The sequence below is a fragment of the Malaya genurostris genome, chromosome 2, assembly GCF_030247185.1.
Source record: "Malaya genurostris strain Urasoe2022 chromosome 2, Malgen_1.1, whole genome shotgun sequence".
NCBI classification, from domain to species: Eukaryota; Metazoa; Arthropoda; class Insecta; order Diptera; family Culicidae; genus Malaya; species Malaya genurostris.
The window spans coordinates 267,963,707-267,983,100 of record NC_080571.1 but is presented as its reverse complement, the minus strand read 5'-3'; the positions used below and the strand labels follow the sequence as shown (position 1 = coordinate 267,983,100).

Here is a 19,394-nt window from a genome sequence, read left to right as displayed (position 1 = left end):
GTTTTTGCTTTTGATTCTGACAATGTCTTACGTCTACTTTCGGATTCAACTATTTTTACAATTGTTGCTATTTCTTCCATATTTTTTCATAATTTTCGCAAGTTCTGCCATTTTTTGTTTGTTGTAACTATCTTCTTATGGTTGTAATTCAAGCTATTTAGCTGATATAATTTTTTTCTTAATTTGTCCAAATATTTGGCTAATTTCGCCATATTTGCCAGCTTCAAAGTTTTCATTTATTATCTCTGATATTCTTGCTATTTTAAAATTTCCGTTTTTCCTAATTTGGTTGTTTGTGTTTTAATACTGTTTTTTAGTTTCAGAACTTTTTCTCTGTTTTGCCTTTCTCATATAGAAAGGTTATGCAATCACTGTGAAAACCGACTTTTGAACCGAGACCCAGAGGGCCGAGTGTCATATACCATTCGACTCAGTTCGTCGAGTACGCAAAATGACTATATATATGTATATATATATATATATATATATATATATATATATATATATATATATATATATATATATATATATATAAAATATATATATATATATATAAAATATACTTTTCTCTGAGATGGCTGAATCGATTTTCACAAACTTAGATTCAAATGAAAGGTCTTGTAATCCCATACAAAATTCCTGAATATTTTTTGGATCCAACTTCCGGTTCTGGAATTATGGGGTAAAATGTGCAAAACATTGTGAAAATAAGTGCACTAACTTTTCTTAGAGATGGCTGAACCGATTTTCACAAACTTAGATTCAAATGAAAGGTCTTGAGGTCCCATAATAAATTCCTGAATATTATTTGGATCCGACTTCCGGTTCTGGAGTTATGGGGTAAAATGTCCAAAAAAAAGAAAATATGTGTTCTAACTTTTCTCATAGATGGCGCGACCGATTTTCACAAACTTAGGTTCAAATGAAAAGTCCTGTGGTCCCATGCGTAATTTCTGAATTTCATGCGGATCCGACTTCCGGATCCGGAAATATAGGGTAAAGTGTGTTGAAAATTGTATACCATCACATAAAATGGGGAAAAACCTTAAAAAAATTCTAAATCGACCTCAAATCTTTTCCAATTGATAGTTTTTATTAGTAGACGGTCAAACAAACCGAGTTCGGTTATTCTTTTAAGAATCGAAGGAAATTATTTTGAAGAATACCACAGCATTATATATGATAGTATGATAATTATGAGAAAGGCATCATTACACCACTAGGTGGATTAAAACAGGTTTTTTGTTATTTCTTTTATATTACTATTTGTGCTTATGTTGTAGTTTTTGCCAATTTCACTGTTTTTGGGATATTTATACGGTGATAAAGAGGTGGCTTCCTATTCAGTTGTCATATATATATGAGCTTCAACCTGGAAATATACTTACACACTTAAAAAACTCTGTGATTTTACATCTTATTAGATGCACATAAATGGAGCGTCGAAGCTCACGCAAATTTATGTGGAAGAACATTCAATATTGTGTTTAAGACTCCATACATAAATATCATTGAAATAAAAAAAAGAATACTGAGAGCAGCCGTCGCGACTTGAACCGAGAATCATAGGATCGCAAGTACGTCTGTTAAGCGACTGAACCACAGAAGCATGCATCTGCTTGGCTGGTAAAAGGTGCATTTAAATTCATACAGTCGCACCTGCCAGCAGTCTTCATTAATTACATCGTATGAGGGATTAAGTCACCAGTAAAATTCAAATTTTTTTGGTGTGTAGTGACAGTACAATCATGGCACTAACTTAAAAATCATATTCGAAGTCTGTTAAAAATAGAATCGTGTTATTTTTTCTATGCTGGATATTTGTACTGGTTGTACCTGTACAACATATTTCAGTATTGCTGGTATTCATATATTTTTATTTTATATTTATTAATATTATCTCTCGTTTCCGAAAAGTACTCCAAAAATTAAGGAAATCCCATCAAAAGTTGATTTGTTGCAAACTTTTATTATGTGTTGTAAGCGTACTGATGTAATAATCCAGCAATGCCTTGGAAGTTCTTTGAGAAATGATAGATCAGGACGTATAGACAACTGGTAGCAGACACAGGTTATCAATAGAGACGTTACACGTACACAAATACATAATGAAATAGATGTTAAAATAAACTCTGAGCTTCTGAAATATCATCGGGTAAATCCAGCTTCGGAAGTAATTGTGAAACGTTTTTATTGAAATAATATCGGTTTATTGGATTAAGGGCATCCATCCGGGTCACTAAGTAAACGAATTTTTAAATTGAGACGAAATAATTTAACATGAATCGCTCTATTCGGGAGGTTTAGGATCATTCAGCGTATGCTACGTTTTGTTCAACCGAAGTGGCAATTCATCTCTTTGTTTGGCTTCTCGGAAATTATCTCATCGATTTTCGGCCAAACGACAATTTAATCGGATCTAATGAAATAGAGATTATATCAAATGAATGCCACAGCATCAGTGTTCGGAATTGCAATTTAGCCAAATATCTCTCAATTTAACCGATACCATCTAAAGTGCAAACGCAATAAACCGATAACTGATCCTGGTTGAAACCAGCGTGAACATCGTTTCTGTGCTATGAATTTAGCAGAATTACAACCGCACGCAAATAATATCCAAAGGAAGGGCCTCTTGTTAGGAGCTGCATTTCCCAACAGTTAACAATGTAAAATTTCGGTCGGTTATTGGTTCCAATACCTTTGCAGGTATGTTTCGCATAAGCTCGGGTGGAATGTAAAATAGACCTAAATGGAAACCTACCGATGCATGCTGGTATGGCCGTTCATCGTTCTTACCGTAAACCGAGTGAGGTACCGCCGATCAACGCCGCTGCATTTTCGACTAAATACGGGTGAGGCTGAAATATGCCAGGTCCTGATTTAAAGCTTTGCGCGAATATAAACACCATGCGACGACATGTCGAATTTCCGGTGGCCGGTGGTGCAGGTGGTATCCGATGTCAGGAAATCTATGCTCGTTAAGTTGTGTAATCCGTGACGGAAACATGTTTTTATCGTTCGGAATCTAATTGAAGGTGGAATTTATGGCCGTTATCTATTGCAGCCGAATAGAGTTATTAAAATTTGACTTGTCATGCTGCGGTTGCTATGTGCAGAGCTATGGTAGAGTCCTGGACATTCTTGGAAATGCAACACAAAAGGAGACTCATAGCGGGCGTCTTTCCACCGCTACCAGATCCCATGCGGTAAATCATTTCATCTCTACATGACATGACAGCACGCTATCTCGTGCACAGCAATATGCAGTTTTCCACGGTTTCCGCGGTAATGAATCAAACTAAAGCTCCTGCGGTTGCATAGACATTTATGATGTTAATTATAGTTGGTAATAAAACACGTAATTAAAAGCTGAAAAGTATAATTAGCTATTACATTTTGCCTACTTTCTGGTGCGTCTATGTTTTCATTCACAGGTTGTGGTGAATAGACTATGCAATATAGAGCGGAAGGCAATAGATGTCGGGTAGAATTATTTCCCACATATAGGGGTTCAGTTCTGCGGTAGTTCTGCTATTTAGTGCTGCGATTTCTAAAGCTTTCTGGGAAAATTGATGTTGATAGCAAAATTTGCATAACAGGTGGTACAGCTGGTGTTTGCCAGCGAATGAAATGTCCCGGCATTCACACAACAATATCTAAACTCGTTATATTTTATCTTTTGTAGTTTATGAGTGTATGACAAAATGAAGTTATAGGAATAATTTCTAAAACAAATGATAAACTATAGAGAAGGGTGGTTAGATGTGCATCTATGCGAAAAAAAGCGACTAGACATTCATCAATCTCACATTGTTAACGATAATAGTAGTTTATTATAAAAATCGCCACACGAAAAATTTTCAACTTCTTTGTATAGATGCCAAACAAAAGCTAATCCTACGATATGCGTCGAAATTTGACAGAATGTGTATAAAAGTGTTGCCAACGTTGAGAGAATAAAAGTTTACCGATTGGACAAGCGCGGGAATTTTAAAATTAAAATTCCGGTTCTTTTTTGATAATAAGGTAGTCTAGATTGGGTCTAGATCATTTTTGGAAAAACGAAGTATGCAAAGTGATGGTTTTGTGACATAGTCTTCATGTACAAAGCAAAGCCTTGGTATTACATTCCTGTAGTGGAATTTGACCTTCTGTTTCAACAGACTTCGCAGCCGATTCAGAGTGTACAGAACCAGCGCACGGCTAGTTCTACTGACACTACAAATCCTTCGCCCTATGCATTGAACCGCCAACCCGGGGTCTTCATGTACAGTGAATATAATTAAATCTGAGAGGGTGCTGCAAACTGTGAATACGATTTAGCGCGAAATTTGTCATTTGCAGTAGTGCCAGTTACTAAGTTTTATGAGATAGTTCTCGGTTAATTTTGTTTACTTTCTCTTCTATTAATTACCAAGCGGTTTCCACGTTTATCACTCAACTCTTTGCATGAAATGATACCCGAAACTTTCGAATTTCAAACAGAATAGTGATATCAAAGAAAATCTTTTTAATCACATCACAATAATCGAAAGAGAGAGTGATTGAAGAAAAACTTTCACTTGCTTATACGTCCTTTTGAAAAATTAACCGAGAGTTAAGACACTAAGTGAGTCTTGCTTTAAGAATAATTCATTTTTCCGATGAATGATGATGAAGACTTAAAACATGTCTTTCATTATTTTTTTATGTGTATATAAGGCATTTTATCGATAGCGGCGTGTGAAGTATAAAATTGAAATGAGGTTGCTAAATTCTAAAGTGAACCTTGACCTTTTGGTTCAACAGACTGCGCAGCCGATTCATAAATGTAAAGAACAATTGCATGGCAATTGCAACGATGCTATTGACACTAACAGTCTTTCCCGTTCTCTGAGATACGATATCTGACCTACGAGATCAGCGTCTTATATTCGGAGCCGCCTACCCGTGTGTGAAAATACTATGATAAAATATGCAATTATACTCGATCCACATGCTAAGCACAACAAAACACCGTCATGTCAAATTATAAAATTCACTGAAAAATCAATAATATCTGCAAAAAAAACAATGCTTGCAAGAATCGTTTTGTTTGAGTTACCAAGATAATTACTAGCCAGTAATAGTAATCTTGTTCTAGCTTCATTATCTCATAAAGATAAACTTTGATTCTTCCTGCTGTATATTCAATTACAAAGCATTTTCCATGGAAAAAGGGTAAGTTGATATAAAGGAAAGAAAAAAAGAGTTAAAGGAATGGGAACGAAATTAAGTCAGAGTGCTTTTGTCCTAATTCGCACTCTACACGGAGAGACAAGACAGAAAAAAGTGCTTACCTAGCGGAGTTGTTGTTGTGGTGTGGGAGTCCGTCGAAACCGTCGGCTGTATGCTCGTGAGCAGTAGTAGCTGCAAGACAGCGAAGATCAACATTGACGAATGCATAATTAATCTCATTAATTCGGCAATTCATTTTCGTTGCCAGGGTTCACTCGGGCACGCCCAACCATTTCTTCGCCTATTTTATGCATAAGGACTGTCCGTCAGCAACCCAATGGGATCATGAATTATTTACACATGTTTTGTTTTTATTTTTTGATTTTTTTTCTTGCTAACTGTGCACTACTGCGTCGCTGCTAGTTTCCACAACGAACTGCACTGACACTTTGGTAGAAAGCCATCAACACACTGTATGTTCTTTTTTTTTGGGGAATAGTTCAAACAAGCTGGACTTCGATCGGAAACTGTTTTATTGGCTCGTCGATGAATGTATGGCGTTTGTTATCTATGGCGAAATAGTATTTATTTATTTCGGTGCACTGTTATCTCTGTGATTGCATGGAGTTGTGATACGTGTGTGTTAACTACGGCATTCACGTTGTTACTAGTTTTTAGCCGCAATATGGATCATTCTTGTGTTTGAAATTATAAAAGAATACAATAAAATTATGGCAAAATTATGTATCTAATATACAAATTTCCTCTCAGTTCATTGCAATCATTCGCGGGTCGTATATTTTTATTTGTCATCCTACGAATAGCTCAAGAGTAGTCAAACCATTGAAGGAAAAGGAATTTTTTCAAGACGTTTCGATTTTAAAATGGTTCGTTTTTAGCCACATAATCGTTCGAACATGACACATGTATTAGAAAGATGGCAGTATTTTCAAATTCAAAACAATTTCATATTTATATTGATTTACACTGCTTGTAGCAATAATTGCTGGAAGAACACAACTTTTTACACTCTTATACCATTCGAAGAAGTTCGTCGAAATAAGCAAATTTGTGTGTGAAAAATAATTTCATTAATTTGGCTTCACCAATTTCTATAAACTTAGACTCATACGAACAGTCCTATGCTCACATATAAGATTTTTGAATTTCATTTGGATCCGACTTTTGGTTCCGGAACAACAGAATATTATATGTAATGAAATTAACACAATGTCATTCATTATGCTAGTATATGGATGACACGTTTCCGTCCATCAAACATTCAAATAAGAGGTCTTAAGGTCCCATGAAAACTGCTTGTTTTTTAATCAGATCCGACTTCCGGTTCAAGAGATACAGGGTGATTAGTGTAAAAAATTCACATAAATTTATCGGGTTTATCGGGTTCAAAGATTTCGAGAGTGGACTCAAAACTATTTCAATTCATTCATTCGTCATACTAAATCACGGCCATATGTGTCTGTGAGAAAATAAAGTGTTTTTGAGCACTATTTCTGGTACTACCGGAATCAAGATAATCGAATTTTCATTTTTGGCATTGTCACGCTGAATGACGGATTTCAATTTATAACACACTTCACTCTGTAACTCCGGAACCAGTAATACCTTTCATTTGAATTTATGTTCTTGAAAATCGATTCAGTCGTTTCTGGAAAATTGGAGTGATCTCCGGTTTTGATTATACGATTCATTTTTTCGGGTCTTTCGAAACCGAGAACTTCAATCCGGTATAACCTAAGTCGATATGTTTGGTTATCAACTAACCTGACCTGACCAACTAAAAAAATACAGGGCTTTTCAAGTTTTTTACTCGATTTATCAGTGTCATGCATAGAAACATGCTCTTGAAATTTAAATTTTTTTACAGGCTAATTCTAGACTCGAAAGTCATATCCGGATAAATATCAATAGGGTTTTGAGGGATTTAATTTGAACTTAAGTGTGTGAGATTTGGTTGAGCAGTCTCAAAGAAAATTAAGTGCACTTCAAATACATATTTTGTTCCACATTCTACCCCATTACTTCGAAACCGGAGATCGAGTCCGGATAAAATTCAACACTATGCACTATTTTCATGTTTTAAGCAAATTTTACCCCGCTACTCTCGAACTGAAAGATCGAACCGGATAAAACTCAATAGCAGAATATAGGGATCATGGCACCTTTCATTATAACCTAAGTTTATGAAAATCGATCCTGGTATCTCCGAGAGAATCGAGTGCATATTTTTGATACATACACCCAGACATTTTCTGATCTCGACAAACTGATTCTGATGGTATACTATCAGGTGTATAACTTTGCTTCCGCCGTTTTCCGATGGGTTGCTGTACCGGCTGAGGCTGGTTAAAATACATAGATGATAATGCCTTTAAAGTGAGTGTGTACAGTGCCTAACGAATTGTCATCGCCATTTCAGTGACAGTTGTTCTTGTTTTCGTATTATTTACGCTCGAAAATGTCTGTTTATGTGTCCAATTCTCGCCATTTGCGGGAAGTTTTACTTTTCTGTTACAATTCGAAAAAAAAAAATGCAACTGAAGCGCATCGAATGCTTTCAAAAACTTACGGTGATGCTGCTCTGAGTAAAAGAACGTGTCGGGAGTGGTTTCAACGTTTTAAAAATGGTGATTTCGATGTCGAAGACAAACATGATGGAGGAAGAGAAAAAACCTTCAAAGATGAATAACAATTTACTACGAGCTCTTAAAATCGGGTGAAACCATCACAGGAGATCGCTACCGAACGCAACTGATGCGCTTTAGTCCCGCGCTAAAAGAAAAGCAGCCACAGTATCAAGAGCGACATGACAAAGTCATCTTCCAACACGACAATGCTCGGCCTCACGTCGCAAAAGTGGTCAAAAAGTACCTGGAAATGCTGAAATGGGAAGTCTTGCCCCACCCGCCGTATTCCCCAGATGTCGCCCCTTCTGAATTCCACCTATTCCGTTCGATGGCACACGGCCTGGCAGATCAACATTTTCAATCCTTCGAAGAGTTGGAAAAATGGATTGCTTCATGGATAGCGTCAAAAAAGGACTCCTGGGAGAATACTTTGAATTATACATCTGTAAGCACTTTTTCGCAATAAAGCTTTAAATTTTGGAAAAAAACGGCGGAAGCAAAGTTGTACACCTAATACTGTGAGCAGAAAGTAATAAGACTTTTGAATTATATTTTGCGCGGAATCCTTATTCATCAAAATATTATTTTTCTAGGTTGGTATGACTGTTAATGACATCTAAGCCAAGTGTCACGTCACAATACTCATTAGTGTTTAGTGTAAGTCTGTCTTTCTGAAGTATTGAAAGTGCAATCGACAATTTTTACAATGAGTGGAATTATTCAACAACAATTATTCATTAAATTTTATGTGTGGAATCAAATTTCTGATGCCGAAACATTCAGAATGTTGCAAAAGGCCTTCGGTGATAAATGTGTGTCGCGAGCAAGTGTTTTCGATTGGTACAAGTTGTTCAAAGAGGGTCGAGACGAATCGAGAGTGCGTCTCGTCGAAGCGAGTAAAAACCAAGATAATGTTGACAGTTTTCTTTGATTATCGAGGTGTGGTGCACTCCGAATTCCTTCTGACCAGCTAAACTGTCAACAAGGAATACTATTTCAGTGTTATGTGTCATTTACGCGAAGCTATTCGTAAAAAGAGGACGGAAATGTGGACCGACAACTTAGCAAATTAGTTTAGCAAACTAACCATTATTGATTTGCTAAATTTAAACGTTGAAACACTTTTGAGGCAGCTGGTTCTGGTCTTTCAAAAGAGTTTGTAGGTCTAGAAATCGTCTCAAAAGATCATTTCATCGTTATGACAAATGAAGTTTCTTCAGCAACTTCATTCATTTTTAGCTTATATCGAAGAGATATCAAATATTTTCACAATTTTGCATATACACTTAAATATGTAAAAATTGTTTGAAAAGTAAGTGCCGTTTTTTATCACAGTTGATCAAAAACAACTTATCGCTACGATGACCAAATTTCTTGAATTGGAATTTGAATCGCTACCGCATCTACCATATTCGCCTTAGTTAGCCCCCAGCGACTGACAGAGATATGCATAGATCCCTATCTATCATATCAAAACACGCGTTTCTTTTTGTTTGTGCTTCTGAGGTTAATTATGTAGCTTCAACGTCTTAAGAGAAATTTCAGCTTGGAACAGGCTTCTTTCGATATGATCAAAGTTTTTATGAATCAACCTAGAAGTGAATTAAAGTAAATTGAAAGTTGTTTTGCATGTATTGTGAGACAGAGAATTCCCGTCTTGAGCAATGTTTTATACCATGTTATTAAAAATAAATAAATACATGTCGAAGGCGTAAGCTTTTTAAAATGCATGGTGTCGAGATATGAAACATTGTTTATTGAAAAAAACACCAAAATATTGTTTTTCCATCGTGACATGTTTCAATGATTCTGTTACACTTTTCAAATTTTCTACAACTATTTATATTAGTTGTCAAAATACATATATTTGTCGATGGTTGCCCTTTTATTGTATACAAACTAAAAAGTTTTTGAACAAGTTAGATAAAAAATACTGCATATTCCAGTATCATTATCACGAAAATGTGGAAAATATAGAACAAATTTCAACGGTGTTCGGAAGCATGATTGAAACAGTATTAGGAAAATAAGAGGTCACAACTCAAATACAGTAAAATATATACAAAAATACACTTTTAGAAACGAGTGTCTTTACATTTCGCAATGTACTTAGCATATAGTAATATACATTACTCATTCAAACTAGTTATTTTTAAATTTTCCATGCCAGTTGTATCTTTATTTATTGTTTCACTATGATATTTTCTATGATGAGGCAACCTGAAGAGATTAACATCCGTGTTTCAGGATTCAAGCGCTTTTTCAAATAACTGATCAATCGACAGCAGTAAGACATTTATGAAGAATAAATTTATAATTAAAATCGAAACTTAGAATAAAAATGTTTTGCCTTTCTTATATAGAAAGGCTATACAATCACTGCAAAAACCGACTTTTGAACCGAGGCCCGGAAGTCCGAATGTCATATACCATTCGACTCAGCTCGACGAACTGAACAAATGGATTTATGTGTGTGTGTGTGTGTGTGTGTGTGTGTGTGTGTGTGTGTGTGTGTGTGTGTGTGTGTGTGTGTGTGTGTGTGTGTGTGTGTGTGTGTGTGTGTGTGTGTGTTGTATGTGTATGTGTGTGTATGTGTGTGTGATAAATATTGTCACTCACTTTTCTCGGAGATGGCTTAACCGATTTTCACAAACTTAGATTCAAATGAAAGGTCTCATAGCCCCATACAAAGTTCCTGAATTTCATTTGGATCCGACTACCGGTTCCGGAATTACAGGGTGATATGCACCAAAAAGGGGGAAATAATGCATTAAAAATGTGAAAAAATGTCACTCACTTTTCTCGGAGATGGCTTAACCGATTTTCACAAGCTTACATTCAAATCAAAGTTCTCATAGCCCCATACAAATTTCCTGAATTTCATTTGGATCCGACTTCCGGTTCCGGAGCTACAGGGTGATATGTACCAAAAATGTGAAAATAATGTCACTCACTTTTCTCAGAGATTACTAAACCGATTTTCACAATCTTAGATTTAAATGAAAAGTCTCATAATCGCATACAAAATTCCTGAATATGATTTGGATCCGACTTTCGCTTCCGGAATTGCAGGGTGATATGCACCAAAAATGGGAAAATAATGCATTAAAAATGTGAAAATAACGTCACTCACTTTTCTGTGAGATGGCTAAACCGATTTTCTCAAACTCAGATTTAAATGAAAGGTCTCACGGTCCTATACGAAGTTCCTGAATATCATTTAGATCCAAATTCTGATTCCGGAAATTTAGAGTGATATGCATAAAAAATGTGGAAGTAATACATCAAAAATGTGATAATAATGTCACTCACATTACTCTGGGATGGTTAATCCGATTTTAACAAACTTAGATTCAAATGAAAGGTCTTATAGTCCCATACAAAGTTCCGAAATATCATGCGGATCCGGCTTCCGGTTCAGTAATTACAGGGTGATATATACCAGAAATGTGAAAATAATGTCACTCGTTTTTCTCGGAGATGGCTTAACCGATTTTCACAATTTTAAATTCATATGAAAGGTCTTATAGTCTCATACTATGTTCCGGTATTTCATTTGTATCCAACTTTCGGTTCCGGAATTACAGGGTGATATGCATAAAAAATGTGAAAATAAAACACCAAAAATGTGAAAATAATGTCACTCGCATTACTCTGAGATGGTTGAACCGATTTTACAAGGTTAGATTCAAATTTTTTAGCCTTTTCATAAAGAAAAGCTATATGCAGTTACCAGGAAAATCGACCTATGATCCTAGGCCTGTAGGGACAAATGGCATATACCAATCGAATCAATTTGTTTCATGTGTGGGGTTACATATATTGTCATTTTTGTTGCTTTAAGATTGCCAACCTAATTTTCACAAACTCAGATTTAAATAAAAGATGTGATGGTCCCATATGATTTGCTTATGATGCTGATCAAGACGAATAGTTGACAAGGTCTTATCAATCATAAACAATTTCTCTTAGTCTTATGAACTTATTCCCGATCAAGCTTTCAATTCCGGAATTATAGCGGATATGTGTAGAAATGATAATATAAAGAGCGTGTTTCTATACAAGACGATGTAAAAATAAACGAAATCTCTTGAATGAACCATGTAATTCTTCTTCTTCTTCTTGAAAGGCATCATTACACCACTAGGTGGATTAAAACAGGTTTTTGTCTCTTTGAAACCGGAGAATTTTTGGAGGGTTGGGTCACCCAAATTTTTGGAGGCATGGTTAGGAAGACGTTAGACCAAGTGACTATTCTATTAAAACTTTCTAACTGACGAGTAGTGACTTCGTGACATTAGTTACATCGTCCATTACATCATCCGAAACTGAGTACCATTTTTGAAGTAATATCAAACCTTCAGAGACAATTAAAATCATCAGATGATTCTTTATTGCATTACTTTCTCAATAACTAGAATCATGTTAGGGCATTTTTTACCTCAAATTTATGCTAACTGAATATTTTTTTTTACTACGATTTTACGTTTCGTCTCAGACTTATCAGTCAGAGACGTCAGTTTAGACATTACACTTTGGTGTAACAAAAAAAATTGTTCTGCAAATATGTTGAACCGTCGGGTCACGATTGCAGTTCAACATAAACAGCTACTCATTGATGAGTCTAAGACGATACGTAAATTCATATGTTAATGTTACATTCAATTTATGGAATTTAACCATTACGTTTTGAAGAACTTTGCAGCTGTTAATTAAGCGTACAGGACTATTGCACTATTGAGTTCAAACATGCGATAAATGGCTTGCAGGATGCCCCATGCATTGAATCGTCAACCAGGGAAGCACTGAATACAAACAGACCATAAAGTAATACATGCAAAAATATAATGTCAAAAATTAAACATCCACAATCGCACGCTTCCCGCTTTTAAAAATGCTCCCCATAAACACAATTTAATGTGCCAAAATATTCAATTGATCCAATTTACGTCAACAGCCTAATTGAGTTTATTTGTCGATTCATGTCGATTTGTTCTTATGGCAATGCCCACGACCAGGGACTGTTTGTGTGGGGATTTGCAATCAGCAGTTTCGAATTATTTAACACTCATTCACAATCATCCGTTTGTGCGTTCCGTTCACTGCACTGGGGTCCCTCCAGGTATTAATAATAAATCAGCCAATATTCGCGTCCTCTTGTTGACTTGACGAGCGGCTCTGTTATTGCCCGTGGTCCAGCCAGCAACCACAAATAATCCCATTTCTGGTTGTCCTACGCACATTGGCCACACCGCACAAACGCCACCTCCCACGGTACGGTTTCACCACAAACAATCATTTTTAATTAATATACATTTTAATTTCACCGCCAACACAAAACAACATACAGTTACCGATAAAACCCGTGCGGTTTTATTTCGCGAACCATGACTCGGTGTCCGTTTCCACTTCCCGTGAAAACCGTTCGAAATTGGCTTTTCGCATTTTACCGCGAATCCCAGTTAATAACAACTGCATACTGTTTGCTCCAAAATATTAATTATCCAGCCACGGAAGCAAGGACATTTGCGAATGAGCACATTTTCCCCCGTGAATATCGAGAATGTAAACAGCACGTGGCACCGTTGGAAGTCACGTTTCTTTTTTTTTTTTGGTGTGGAACTGACGCCAATGAGAGAGGAAAACTGTACTCGCTTGCAAAATAAACACATCCGAACCGGTCCAGCCTTTTTCACCAACTGTTCAAAGAGGAAAACTCGGTGGAAAATCAGCTGCTCGATAGCCGTCTGCTCGGAGCTGTGGCATTCGGGAAAACTTGCTTCGGTTGTAAACAAATAGGTTCATTTGAATCCGATGGCGACGCGATTCCGGTTGGGACGTCGTAGCGCAGGCGTCGGTTCAATGGATACGGGAATACGACGAATGCCGGATTCCAGTCTAGGATGAATGAACCAAAACAAATCAACGTGACTTGTTGAAATGATTTGTAGGTATCGTAGGATGAATTGATCCAATGAAGGGAATGGTTTTCTTTTATTGCGAATATAGAAATGGGAGAAGTGATTAGTAGGTACTTAATTCATTGGATCAATCAGTAGGTGTTAGGGATGGAATAATATTGGTATTGATCGGAAACGGGCAAAGCGAAATGTGACAACAGTCTTTCACTCAGATTATTTGGGTTCGATCACAACTTCGCAAATATGGTCAGAAAGTAATAACAGTTTGGCTGAAAAGTTCGTATCGTTTCATAGAAACACACATTTTTTTGCCAAAATTCGTTTTTATTATTCAACATAATTGTCATCAGAGGCGATACAGCGATTATAGCGATCTTCCAACTTTTCGATACCATTTTTGTAATACGATTTGTCCTTTGCCTCAAAATAGGCCTCAGTTTCAGCGATTACCTCTTCATTGCTTCTAAAATTTTTTCCAGCGATCATTCTCTTGAGGTCTGAGAACAGGAAAAAGTCACTGGGGGCCAAATCTGGAGAATACGGTGGATGAGGGAGCAATTCGAAGCCCAGTTCGTTCAATTTCAGCATGGTTTTTCGTTGTTGTTTTCGATCGATTGTGAGCTCACGCGGCACCAATTTTGCACAAAGCTTTCTCATATCTAAATATTCGTGAATAATATGTCCAACACGTTCCTTTGATATCTTTAAGGTGTCAGCTATCTCGATCAACTTCACTTTACGGTCATTGAAAATCATTTTGTGGATTTTTTTCACGTTTTCATCGGTAACAGCCTCTTTTGGACGTCAACTGCGTTCATCGTCTTCGGTGCTCATATGACCAGTACGAAATTTTGCAAACCACTTACGAATTGTTGCTTCGCCCGGTGCAGAGTCTGGATAACACTCATCAAGCCATTTTTTGGTATCGGCGGCAACTTTTTTCATCAAAAAGTAGTTTTTCATCAACACACGAAATTCCTTTTTTTACATATTTTTCACAATAACAAAAGTAGCTTCACTCAAAATGCAATATCTCACAAACTAATAATCAGACAGCTGTCAAATTTATACACGTATCTTTTGAAGGTTGGTACTAACTGAAACTGGTATGCATTTAATTCTAGTGGCGCCCTCTCATAGAAACGATACGAACTTTTCAGCCGATCTGTTAGCTTCATTTTCTTTTTTCAATTTTTTCCTTATTTCAAACCCTCATTCGAAGAGACGAATGACGATTTAAAATGAGAAAAACTTCCTCTGAATTCGGTTTAAAACTATTTCAATTTGTAGGTTATGCTAGTTTATGCTCGAACAAACATTCTTGGTTTTATTGAAGATTCAATGGAAAAACCCTTTTTAATTCCTCTAGTGGTGTAATGATGCCTTTCTCATATTAATTATAGTTTCAAAAATATCACTAGAAGATTCTGTCAAGAATTTTTCTCATTCGAACTTGAATAAAATTAGAAACTTTCATTAGGTATAAACTATTACAACCTTTTCAATTTGTAAACAGTTATGTCAAGTTAACAAGAATTTTTCTTTATTCTGCATCGTCGTACTAAATTACGGTTTGAAATTTTAAACACACTTTACCCTATATTTCCTGAACCTTAATTCAACAGCAACCTATGGGACTATGATACCGCTTATTTGAGTTTAAATTTGTGAAAATCGTTCGAACCTAGAAAAATGAGTGATATTATTTGACACATACTCAGACACAAACATACATACACACAGAGACATTGCCGAGCTCGATGAACTGTATCGAATGGTATAGGACACTACTAATTTACTAGTCAATTACCCAATGTAATCATTACATAACCTTTCGATATGAGAAAGTCAAAAAGTATACTTTTCTTTTATTACTTTTGTGTGTGTATGTCACAAAAACTCACTGTAACTGTAACACTTTATTCAGAGAAGGCTGAACCGATTTTCACAAACTGTCGTTTTCGCTTGAGAAAACTGAAACTGACCCAGGGTAGTTTCATCAAACAAACACTTTTCGCGAAACTGTGTTGATTTCGCACTTAGCAACGGGGGTTTGAGCAAACCTGATATAACAACCAGGCTCGAAACTGACTCGATTTTCAGTTCAACAACGTTAAAATTACGTTCGAAACTAGCTTCAAACAAACGGTTTGACAGCAATTAGGGTGGAAACTTTGGCATCAAGCGAAAACGAAATAAGATTCAAATGAAAGGTCTCATGGTCCCATAGCCTGCTATTGAATTTCATCTCAAACCGACTTCAGGTTCCGAAGATATAGGAAAAAAATATGCTCTCACTGAACTGACTGAATCGATTTTCACAAACTAAGATTCAAATAAAAGGTCTAATAGTCCCATAGCCAGCTGTTGAATTTCATTTGGATCCAACTTCCGGTTCCGGAGTTTCATGGTAATATTTGAAAATTTGAGAAAAAGTGTACACTCAATTTTCTCTGAAATTGTATGTAACTTTGGTATTTTTTCACGAACAAAACAGATACAAATCCCATAAAACTATCGGATAAATTCTTCAAGTTTGCAGAGCTTTGTTCTATTTCGTACACGCTATAAAGAAAACGAAACGGTTACGGATGCCTGCTACTAGTGTGTGATATTGATAAAAGACGGTGCTACTGTTGATAAAAAATTTAGTTAATTTTATGATTAGTGCGACCGAAAGAATAAAAGAATGTCAATGAATTGAAGTTTATTTGAAAAAATTATTCAGTTATACCGTGCCGGTGGTGTAGTGTGTCAATAATAATAATAATAAAAGTAATCATCCTACTACATGTTTTATGCTGCTGATTCATGCTATTTAGCTTGACTTACATATGCAGAAGTAACAGAAACGCAAGATCGCTCCGTTCGTTTGATTTCGTTTAATTGGTTTAATCGTAATAGAGCATGAGATAGTCAGTTTAGGTTTAATAGGTTCAAAACTGTTCGAGTTTTGAGATCATATTTGTTGGTGGAAAACGAAAAAACTTCGGCTGTTTTGGTCATCTCAATCCGGTTTCGGAAGCAATGGAAATTGTGATTAAAAACTGCCGAAAGTATATTTTCTTCAAGATGGTCAAATCAATTTTCACAAACTTATAGGTACAAAGGAAAAGTCTTACAGTTCCGGAACTACAGGGTAAACAAGATTTATAAATTTTGTTAGATTAAGTCCGACCAAACTTTCCTATTTCTATTCAATAAAAAGTTGTTTTTGCGATTTCCACAGTAATATTTATGATGTTATGAGTAATATAAGAAAGGCATTGTTACACCACTAGGTGGATTAAAACAGGTTTTTTCTTCAAAAGTTTTCTAAAATTATTTCCGATCATATGGAAAGAAGGTGGAGTTGCTCATAATGTAATAAAAAGAAATAATTACCAATTACATTTCAATAAACGCTATTTCTAAACAAAAAGTAGGTTTGTTTTTCAGATTCAATTTAGTGACTTTTTCATTTTGTTGCACTTACATTTTTTATAATTTTCTAATTTTTTATCTCCCGATTCAGATTTGCAGATTTTTGTCCTCAACAATATAGACTTAAACAATATAGACTCAAACAATATTGACTTAAATTTTGCAACCCTTTACGCTATTCGAAATTGAACAAAACACGCTGCGAACGGAGCAAAGTCGATGGCGTTTTCTTCTTCCGTACCGGTTTTGTATCGTCATTTTGTATGACGGTTTGAAGGTTTTGTCACTCATCGCCACATAATTTCAAAACCGGAAGTCAGATCTGAATTAAATTGCACAGTATCTTTTAAAACAATGAGAGATTCAATTTGAAACAAGATTTGTGAAAATCGGTTTGACCGTTGCTGAGAAATCGAAGTGAGTTCCGTTTAAGGAGTGTATCGATAAGTAGCTAGCAACATTCAAACAGTTATTACTCTGAAATGGCTTAATTTTTTGCAGCGTGTTTTGAGGTGACATGTTTGTTCACATGTCAATAACAGCTGCGCAATCGATTGGTTTCGGTACGGTTTATCGTTTCAATGATGAGTCGAATTGATCCGGAAACGCAAAAGAAAATTCTGCACACTTGGTGCTCAGAAAGTGGTGTCACGTAAAACGGAATTGCAAAACGGGTGAAAGTGCACAACACCAGTGTCAAAAATATTATCGAGAAGTTCGGTAAGATCTTTTCCATGAAGGATTAGCCCCGATCCGGTAGGAAAACGGGTCTCAGCCAGGCCGGCCGGGACTTAAAGGTGGTTGAGTACATCAGGAAAAACCCATCGGCGACGACGCGGGATTTGGCCAAGCAGTTCAACACCAGTATCGGGATAATTCAACGGATCAAAGTTCGGAACTCCCTGAAAACGTACAAGAAATAGAAGGGGCCGAAAAAGTCCCTGGTACAGCAAGTTCAGGCCAAAACAAGAGCGCGAAAACGGTATAACCGGATTCTATAAAATAAAAACAGATGCATCCTGTGCGACGAGGAAACCTACGCCAAGGAAGACTCTCGAGCGCAATATTATACGAAATCGGTGTACCAGGACCTGGACGATGCTGACACCACCGTGGCGATGGAAAAGTTTGGGCAGAAGGTGTTGGTCTGGCAAGCAATTTGTACCTGTGGTTTGCGGTCATCGATTTTCTTTATGAAGGGCACAATTAACGCCAAGGTGTACGACAAAGAATGTTTGAAGAAAAGAAGGCTGCCATTGTACAGAAAGCATAAGGCTCCTCCTCTCTTCTGGCCGGGTTTGCCCTTCAGCCCACTACGCCAACTCCGTTCTTCAGTGGTTGTCAAAAAATAATGTACAATTCGTGGGAAAGAACATCAACCCACCGAACTGCCCGGATCTTCGGTTAATTGAAAGGTATTGGACAATTGTCAAGCGGCACTTTCGGAAGGAAGGTACAGTGTCCCAAAACATGCAGGAGTTAAAAAAAACTGGACAGCTGCCACCAGGAAAGTCACAAAAGTAACTGTGCAGAATTCAATGAAGAATGTCAAGTCCAAAGTGCGAGCGTTTCACAGAAACTAGAATTTTCTTCAATATAATCAGTGAAATGCATAAAAATGTAATTATTCTACAATATATCGAAAACTGATGTCAAAATATTTTGTTTTTCTCTTTTTTATTCAATAATCAATGTTGCTAACTATTTTTCGATACACTTCTTATTATAGCTTTTCTTAACTATCATCCTTTCTTCAGGAATCAGAACTAATTGGCACGTTCCCCTATCGAGTACTAGTAGTCCCCTAATGGAGGAATAGTAGTCCCAAACTAGTCCCAAACTGCAAACCAGATGAATTTACCAGTAAGTTTCATAAAAATTTCATCCTCGTTTCGCCATTACTTGTGAAAAAATATCCATGAAATTGAACATTTTTCACTAATCGCGCTGTTATACTGAAAGCGGAAGTCGAATATGAATCAACTTTCCGGGAACTTTTTAAAGAATATCAAGACCTTTTATTTGCATCTAGTTGGTGAAAATCGGTTGAAAAATTTCCGAGAAAATTGAGCTCACATTTTCTCATAGATTTGTACATATTACTTTGTAATTCCGGAAATGGAAGTCAGATAAAGATGAAATTCAATTACAAGCTTTAGGACCATATGATTTTTTGTTTGTGAAAATCGGTTCTACCATCTTC

At 36.3% G+C, this 19,394-nt stretch overlaps 1 protein-coding gene across 5 annotated transcripts in view; it reads right to left on the bottom strand.

Annotated features, from left to right (window-relative positions):
- Positions 1 to 13,533, bottom strand: part of LOC131429910 (beta-1,3-glucosyltransferase) — a 75,742-nt gene extending 62,209 nt beyond the window's left edge. The window contains exons 1-2 of one of the 5 annotated variants that reach the window (XM_058594362.1): positions 13,089 to 13,533; positions 5,322 to 5,767 (exon numbers count right to left, since the gene is read on the bottom strand). In XM_058594362.1, the coding sequence (XP_058450345.1) occupies positions 5,322 to 5,439 (118 nt within the window). In that variant the 5' untranslated portion in view covers positions 5,440 to 5,767; positions 13,089 to 13,533. The remainder of the gene's footprint in view (positions 1 to 5,321; positions 5,768 to 13,088) is intronic. The other 4 variants (XM_058594361.1, XM_058594360.1, XM_058594363.1 and 1 more) reach the window with 4 other exon arrangements.
- Positions 13,534 to 19,394: the final 5,861 nt, after the last annotated feature.